The following is an 8,453-nucleotide window of genomic DNA, read 5'->3' as shown; positions in this document are numbered from 1 at the left end:
ACAGCTCCCATGGTCTGGACCCTCCCTCCCTGTCTGCTGGCCTGGGGGTGGCAAGGCTCTCTGTACTGTTCTTTGTTGGTTTCTTCATCTAGACTTTGTGGATGCCCTTGAGAACAGCTCTTTCCTTATGGGCACTCCTCAATCACCCTTTTGGATGTACCCTCTCCATCTTGCTGGGAGCTACCAGGAGTACCAAAAGCCAATCACCAAACAACCCAGTAAGGACCCTACACACCTGGGTGTGCAGCCCAGCCAGATCCAGCAAGTCCACAGGAATTCAGCACATGCCTACTGATTGGTACTCAAACACCAGCCCTAGGCCAGCAGACTGCAGTAGGGTCACCACATGAGCCAACATACTGCGGGGAGCAGCAAGACCCAGAAATGCCCGAATAGAAACCCAAGGAGCAATATGAAAGGAAAACACCTAGAGACACGTCCTATCCATTTAATGACCAATATAATCGTGCAAATGCCAAGCTATGGGGAGCACAGGGTACACGAAGCACAGAAGCCTTGGGGGTTGTGGGGGAACTACAACACTGTCATAGGAAATGGGGTCACCTAGTGTTGACAGGGGAGGGGTGGCCCCCTGGCAGCTCAGACCTAGGATGTGTTCCTCAGGGAATCCGCATCCTGTCCCCAAAGCGGGAGTGAGCACGCCAGCTGCCTTTACTCTCGAACATAAATTCTTGTGCAGACCACGTCGTCAGCACCAAATGTCTGCACAGGAGAAAAGAAAAACTGATCAGTATCAATGCTGGTGCAAAGCACTTAAAGCACATCATGAACAAGGCTACTCACTGCCCTGCTAAAACCCTCTCTGACAGACATCCAGTTTCCTGTGCTGAGCGTTCACACCAAGCACTGAGGATTTAGGGTCTTCCCTTAAGCTCCCGACTGGCAAAGCAGCCACTGAGTTTCTGAATTGCTATGCTGTATACAGCTGCCCACTTCTGGAACCTGTGAGCGCTGATGTAAGCAGTGAAAGTTTCTTGCTTTAGTTTTGAATTTAAAAGGGGAAGGACATCATGCTGGACGTTTCTGAAGAGGTCCAGTGTCCCTTCAAATGACTTCAAGACACCCAGGGGCCTGGGCAGCTGAAGCTGCAGGGTCAGTGCTGGCCAGCCAGAGGGGACTGCTGTGGAAATGGAACAGAGTGGGCTTTCAGGTGCAGCCACCAGCCTGGGAGATAGGCAAGCCCCTGTATCCACACGTTCCACATCCTCAGATCCAATCAACCATAAACTGAAAATACTTTCTAAAAGTTACCTCTGTGCTAAACATGCATGTACTCTTCTCATCATTATTCCCTAAATAATGCAGTATAGTGACAATTCACATTTAGCATTTACACATACTAGGTATCGTAAGGAATCTAGAGATGGTTTAAAGTACATTGGAGGAGGTGCCTGGGCTATATGCAAATTTCACACCTTTTGATATGAGAGACTTGAGCATCCAAATTTGGTGTCTGGGGGTTTTGGTACCAATCTCCCAGGGATATGAAGGGGTGACTAACACTCAGGTCACCTTTAGGGTAGGAAATTGGTATCAGTTGCAAAAGCACAGCACTGGTCTCCTGGCTGGCCCTGCAACCCCCAGCCAGGTAAGCATGGGAAGGCACCTCCTCTCTGGGCTTAGCGGGAAGGGACAGGCAGTGGTGAGGCAGGGGCAGACTTGAACAAGGTGATCCGGAAGGCTCTTTCCAGCTAAAATTCTATGGCTCTTTGTTTGTTTGCTGCGGGGAGGGCATCAATCATTCCACAGACAGAGGGGGACATTTTTCTTCTGGCCTCTGAAATGATAGAGCCCATAAGTAAGCTGTCTTGACTTTTCCAAAAACTAGCAATTACTCACAGGCCTTCTCTCCTGGGCCTCTTGCAGGCACTGAGCACAGGGAAAGCAATGTGTGCATTCAAAAAGCAAAAACAAAAGCAAAACTTCCCCAGTCTGTAGATCTCTTATGGGTGTCTTTGTCTGCCAATGTTCATTAACCTGCTGAAGAGTCTACCTTCGAGATTCTCAAAGTGGCCTGAGATCCAAAGAATTTAAAAACACCGGACTAAGAGGTTCATTATCTTAGCAGCTTCAGGTTTTTATTATTTTTTTCCCAAGACCTTGCACAAGCTAGGCAGGCACACAACCATTGAGCTGCACCTCACATCCATTTTTCTCTTTTGAATTAATACATAATCACCGAACATATTTATGGAAGAATCTTCAGATTCTTACCTCTGGAGCCCTTAGAGGCTCTCAGAGCACATGTGCTACTGCTTTATCCCGTGCTTAAGAGAAACACGTCTGGTCTTCAGTGATTCATAAGGAAGCAAAAGATCACACTGGGGATCTGACCAGAAGAGCAGTTTTATCTGTGGCTAGACACCCGCCTCTTTCCTGTAAGCCAGGAATTCAGAGGATTCTGTGTGCTGGAGGTATGGGGGGTGGAGTTCAACACATAAATCTACTTTTTCCATGTTTGTAGCTCTCAGAAACATGTTGGCTTTTCAGAACTCTTTGTGCTCTGTGGCCCTTGAGTATCTGAATACCAAAGTTTAGAGGTTTGACTTTTTACCTGCATCATAACTATTCCAGCTATCTGACATCTCACTCAAACTAACAAATGGCTTCATAATGCAAGAGGAAATCCCATTTGCATGCCAGGGATGGCGGTGCCTGCCTGTAATCCCAGCAGTCAGGAGGCTGAGGCAGGAGGAACACTGCAAGGTGGAGGCTAGCCTGGGCTACACAGTGAGTTCAAAGCCAGCCTGAACTACATAGTGAGACCCTGTCTCAAAAAACAAACAAACAAAAAAACAAAACAGAAATCCCACTTTTAACCACTCTTAAAGTGGCCTTCTAAACCTGCAAACCTTAGAGTTTCCTGAAAGAAACTCTCCACAGAATATTCCAGAACCATGTTGAATATACTCAGTATCAAAGAAAGACAACTTTGCAGTTCAGGGGCAATTTACTGTTAGCCCTGGGAGAGCAGATTTCAACTTAACTAGCATAATTTGCCTCTTGTTATGTGGCAATTACATCTTCTGACATTCTGGATTTATTAATGATAATAACCCTTGAAAGAAAGCCCACATTTCAGATTCCAAATGCCAAGAATTAACACTCCCTCTGAGGCTTGTATATCTGTTTGCTGGGCCACAGGATGATGTTGGGACCTGGAGGTGGGAGTGGGTGGGAGCTGTCATGGGCGAGGAGAGGGGATTTGGATAGTACAGTCCCTCGTGAAGAATTTGGCCTGGGTTCCTGGCTGTCAGTTTCTATAGAGGTTAACAAAATCATATTTTCTGCAAGCAGACTGTTCGTGCTTAACCTCTGGCTATAAAAAAGAACTCTAAAATATCCCCTCTTTACTGTCTCTGGAACCAGCAAACTGTATGTGCCTTTTCTCTAGATTTGCAAGTCTTAGCCTCATATTGCTCCACAACCCCATCAAGTATTCATTCCCTACAAATAGCATTAACCAGGTTGGAAATTAAGCCAGTCCTTTCTCTAGGAAGATGCAAAGCATGTTAAATCATCCTGGAAAAGGACAAGGGGAGAAACAAGGGTGGGGCTGGGGGTGGGGGTGATGATCAAGAAGCCTCAGCTAAACAGAGGCAGCTCAATGTGAGGTCCGCTTGCAGAATGAACATGTCATTTTGAGGCTGAAGGGGATCTCGGGGGCCAGGCTTCAGTCCAATCCCTTATCTTACGGCAAGGAGATGGAGACAACAGGAGGAGCTGTGACCGGGTCACATAGGATATCCTTTCCCAGAGCCCCTCACTTGCCTCACCATCTCCTGTTCCCAATATTTTGGGGGTGACATTCATGAAGATGGGGCAGATATCTTAGAGGGGAGATGTTAACAATATGCCCGACGGAGAACAAAGGATAGAAATTCTAAGTTACCCACAGTGGCTTTACCCAGGGATAGGATGTGGTTCTAGGAAAGTTGGGCCAGTTCTGAAACACAGAGGGAGATGAGGTGTGTGATTAACCTATGGAGGGCCTAACTTGGCCTGACAGTGTAGGTCAGAGGAAATCATTGTCAAACGGCTGGCAGGGGCAGGTTTGGTTGGCTGAGGGTATTTAAAATGTTTCTGTCTGCATTCTTTGAACTTGAAGCCCACTACTCACACTGTATTTCAGATACTTCCCAAATCAGCAGTACTCACTTGGTTCTCACAGGCCCCGGGGGTTTGTAAATCTGCGGTTAAAAATGTTCTGTAGGGCTGAGTATTGGTGTGATAAAAATTTCTGAAACCTTTCCCAGCCAGCAAAATGGGTAATGAGAAAAAACAAGACAAAACAAACAACCTTCCCCCCGAAAAACCCACTTCCCACAGCATGACCCTGGGGCACCTCACAGAGCCCAGATGCCCAAGCATTCTGGCTTGGAGCCTGTCACCCCCATGGCTGCAGAGGCAGAGCAGCTTGGACAGCACATGCAGCAGCCTCTCGCTAGCTCTACAGTGCCCTCTTAGCCATTCCTCCCCCCTGCCAGCCGTTTGACAATGATTTCCTCTGACCTACACTGTCATCTCAGGCATTCTGCTCAAATTTAACCCAGGGCAAATGTCTTTCTCTGAAGAGATGCATGAAGGTGACATATTTGTGTGGCCTGCCACAGGGTCACTGGAGAGCCTTGGGGCTGTGTTGGGGTTCAGGGGCCCTCACCAGGATGAGCTCGTCGTTGGCCAGCTCACGGGTCCAGTAGGTTTTGGGGCCATCGCCCTCGAGGAGAGTTTGTGTGCAGTGAATCTTGTTCTCATTCTCCCAAGTAGCTAAACTCTGCGGGCAGGAAAGCCATTAGTGACATTAATTACAGACTCAGCGGTGAAAGCGAGACAACAATGAGCACCGGAGAGTAATTGCTGTGCGGAGAAGCAACACATGGTCCTTGTCGGCAGGCACGGACTCTTCTCTGCAGAGCCGGATGAAATCCAAATCCAGAGTGCTGGTTGTGGATTTTATGGCGTATATATACATGTTGTATTGCATACATGCACTCACATACATGCGCGCGCGCACACACACACGTCACAAAAGGGGCAAAGCCTTAGGCCTGCTTTATGTTTCTAGGAATAAAATTCAGAGCACACAATGATTCACTGATGTCAGAACAGACTAACTCTTCAAAAAATCTGGGTTTTAAAGGCAAAAACCTTCAGATCACAACTACAGAATTTTACATCAGCCAAGGTATCACTTTGTAATCACATCGGTGGCCAGCGGGTCAAGAGTATGACCCTGCGGGGACGGTTTTGGGGCTAAAACTTCTTTTCTATCTGCACTCCTCAACAGATGTGCCACATACCCTGCCCAATAAACCTGGGTGTCTCTGAGAATAAAAGCACTCCTACTTTCCAGGTTACATCTTTCTAGAAAAAATTTAAAACTCAAGGTCATCTGAAGGGTCTTCATGTTGCTGGAGGAGAGAGTGGAAGGAGAGTTTCCCCAGGGTGTTCACAGAGCCAAGTGGGGAACAGCTGGGCTGAGCAGCCCCGAATGTGCACATAATCACACCCTAACTAGCACATGGGACATTCATTAGGCAGCGGGGTGGGGAGAAGGGCTGGGGATAACTAAAGCCCACTCTCGGCTGCTGTACAACCTTTGTTTTTGGTTTTTGTTTATTTTAAAATCTGAATTATCCTGCCTGGCAGGAGTCACCATCGGGTGTCCCCAAGTTGAGCATAGCCTATTTCCAGCCTCTCCCTTAGATTCCTGCCCTTTGCTCTAACAATCCTGTCCTGCGCTCTGCTTTTGCAAACACTGGTGTGACTTGGACCTCAGATGTGCCAGCTCCAAGCCTGGACATCATTTTGAGGCCATACTGATTCTGGGGGCCAGAGATGCCTACCACCTCTCGGGAGCCAGGCCCTCTCAGATTAGCCAGGCATGGCTCAGCAAAGAGAAAAGAAACAATTTCCCACTCTTTGGAATGCTATTACTTTTCTTTCTTTCTTTTTTCGTTTTTAAAACATTAGAGAAAGGCGGGGAAATACTCTGTCACTTACTTAAAATAAGTGGTTGCAGCAGCGATTACTTTTCCATCTGCTTAACTGAAGGCAATTTTTGCCCATAAAAAAAGGAATCCACAATCCCTTGCTTCAGTTAGGGCCGATGTTCGGAGACGTAAAAATCTCTGGCCCTTGAGGACTTAAGAAAAGGCATTTCGTTCAACCTCCCAGCCAGGACCTGGGCTGCTTTGAAATATTCTGCCTTTCCTTTAAGGACCTGGGGAGTAGCGGGGAGTGTTTCTGGGCCACCGGGATTGCTGAAACTGGATCCAGAGGTTCCCCAGCGACAATGGGACGCAGGAGGCGGGATGCACTAGCCTCCTCTCACCTGCTACGGGAAACTCCTGCAGCAGGGGCCGGGAACAGGCATCCATCCAGCCCGCTGCTCTATGCAACCCGTGTGCCAAGGACACAGGCACTGCTGGAAGAGCCACAGCTGGGCGCTGGGCGACTCAGCCTCTCTCTACATGGGCCTGTCCACACCTGAGGGAGGGGTTCGGGTTGTGATCAAGTGGACAGCCGGGCCGCCCCAACTCTCTGCAAACATCAGCAACCTAAGCGTGCCCCTGGATGCGGGAGAGAGACTGGGGTGGGGGCGGCCGGACCCGGGTTCGGCCTCACCTTGCACTTGCGGCCGTCCACCGTCTCCTCCTCAAAACCTTCACCGACCTTGAAGCTGATCTCTGTGGTGCGCACCGTGGTGGACGTCTTGATGTAGAACTGGTCGCCGTCCTGGCGGATCTCCACGTGCGGCTTCGAGGCAGCGGCCACCGCCACCTTCCTGAGCATGGCGTTCACACCTGCGCGGGGTCATGCGGAGACAGGGCCTGATCTCCAGGGTAGTCCCTGGTGTAGGTCCCTGTCACCCCTGCACCCCGCGACCTCCTCTTGCCCGATCCTGGTTAACAGGCGGAGCCGTCGAGGGGACGCCACACCCGCGCGCCAACGGGACAAGCAGGGACTCGGCGACGCCACCCTCGGGTCCCTCCCCACCGCTCGCCGTGTTCGACCCCGTGCTGCCCCCCGCGTCGGCGGCCCCTCACCGCTCACCCAGCGCCTTCAGCAGCTCGTCGAAGTTCTCGCTGCTGCGCATCTTCCAGGTGCCGGCGAAGTTGGGCATGGTGGCGGCGGCGGGCGCGGGGACAGCGGACGGCGGCGGCGAGGCTGCACGCGGGCTGCGCGGCGGAAACTGCGGGGTGCGCCCGCCGCGCACTGGAGTCCAGGGAGCGCCCCCCGCTGTGCCGAGGCCACGCCCACGGCCACGCCCACACCGCTCTGGGAGCGACCCCGCCTCGCAGCTCGCACCGCCCCAGTCCCGCCCAGCATCTCTTGCCGGACCTGCCCCACTGAGCGGCTGGTCCTGCCCCGCCCCCGCCTCCTCTTCAGGCTTGCCGCAGTTCGGTCTTACCCTCTCCCACTTCCACCCAGCCCAACTCGCCCCTTGCCCCTCGGGGTCTGGCTTCCTGGGGCAGGCCTGGAGCCGGCTTTCCAGCTGGGTGTGTATCCCTGCCACCCTGGCCACCACATCCCTATTTTACTCTGGATGGTGGGAGAGGGTTCCATTCAGACCCTGACCAGGAGGATCTGCTTGTTGAGCTGGGCAGTGGGCATCCGGCAGCCATGACATCATTCTACTACTTACAGATCTGTTTAAAATATCCATTCTAAAGTGGATGATCGGGCGTAGGAACCTCTCTATCTGCCTCCCCCCTCCACCCCCCCTCAGTCGTACTTTCTCAGTGTCACCTGCTGACTGGGTCATCCCCTCTCCCAGCACTCCCACATCAGCAGGACCTCATCCTGTGCCACAGGAACCTGTAGGGCAGGCTGCCCTCATCCGCCTGGCCACCAGGGGAACCCGGGAGCCAAGAGGGCTTCAAGAGCAGCATTGTCATGGTATTTCTGTGGACTCAGCCTCAGGATTCAGAACAAGAACCCCGCTGAGTACATGAGACCCAGCTCCTGGTGTGGTCACCAGAAGTCCTGTTCTGTCTTTTCCCTTGTCTGGTACCTTCCTGTTCAGTAATCCTCGCCGACTGTCTCCCTAACCAGGAACTGGGTTCAGGTCTGGGAGGTGAGCAGTCAAAACCCAGGTTCTTTCCTGAGTGCTTACTTTACTCAGGGGGACCCCTGGAAATTATGACCACCATGTGGGCTAACAGTGCTGAGCCCAGCCTGGGTGGAGCCATAAGAGCATGTGGAGGGGCTTCAGGGCTGTGGAGTGCCGCTGTCACCAGGAGTTACAACGTGGAGTGTGCATTGGGGGACAGCGGACAGCGGGGGCCTCATGTCTTCCAGCATTGCAAGATTGTACAGCCTGCAAGGGTGAGTTAGGAGGTGACATTTAGGAGGTGAGCAGAAGCCAGATGACCAGGGACAGGGTCCACAAGTGCGGAGCTACTAGGTGGCCACATGAAAGAGACTTG

General features: G+C 51.5%; 1 protein-coding gene across 1 annotated transcript; it reads right to left on the bottom strand.

Annotated features, from left to right (window-relative positions):
• Window positions 1-432: 432 nt before the first annotated feature.
• On the bottom strand, window positions 433-7,238 carry Crabp1 (cellular retinoic acid binding protein 1). The gene is made up of 4 exons (XM_005393447.2): window positions 7,078-7,238; window positions 6,649-6,827; window positions 4,682-4,795; window positions 433-723 (listed from the first exon to the last, which is right to left on the bottom strand). The coding sequence occupies exons 1-4, from the start codon at window positions 7,145-7,147 to the stop codon at window positions 673-675; spliced, it is 414 nt and encodes a 137-aa protein (XP_005393504.1). The 5' UTR covers window positions 7,148-7,238; the 3' UTR covers window positions 433-672.
• Between the last annotated feature and the right edge of the window lie 1,215 nt (window positions 7,239-8,453).

Source organism: Chinchilla lanigera, unplaced genomic scaffold (assembly GCF_000276665.1).
Source record: "Chinchilla lanigera isolate Chin_1 unplaced genomic scaffold, ChiLan1.0 scaffold00049, whole genome shotgun sequence".
Classification (NCBI taxonomy): domain Eukaryota; kingdom Metazoa; phylum Chordata; class Mammalia; order Rodentia; family Chinchillidae; genus Chinchilla; species Chinchilla lanigera.
This window is presented reverse-complemented; position numbering and strand designations above follow the sequence as displayed.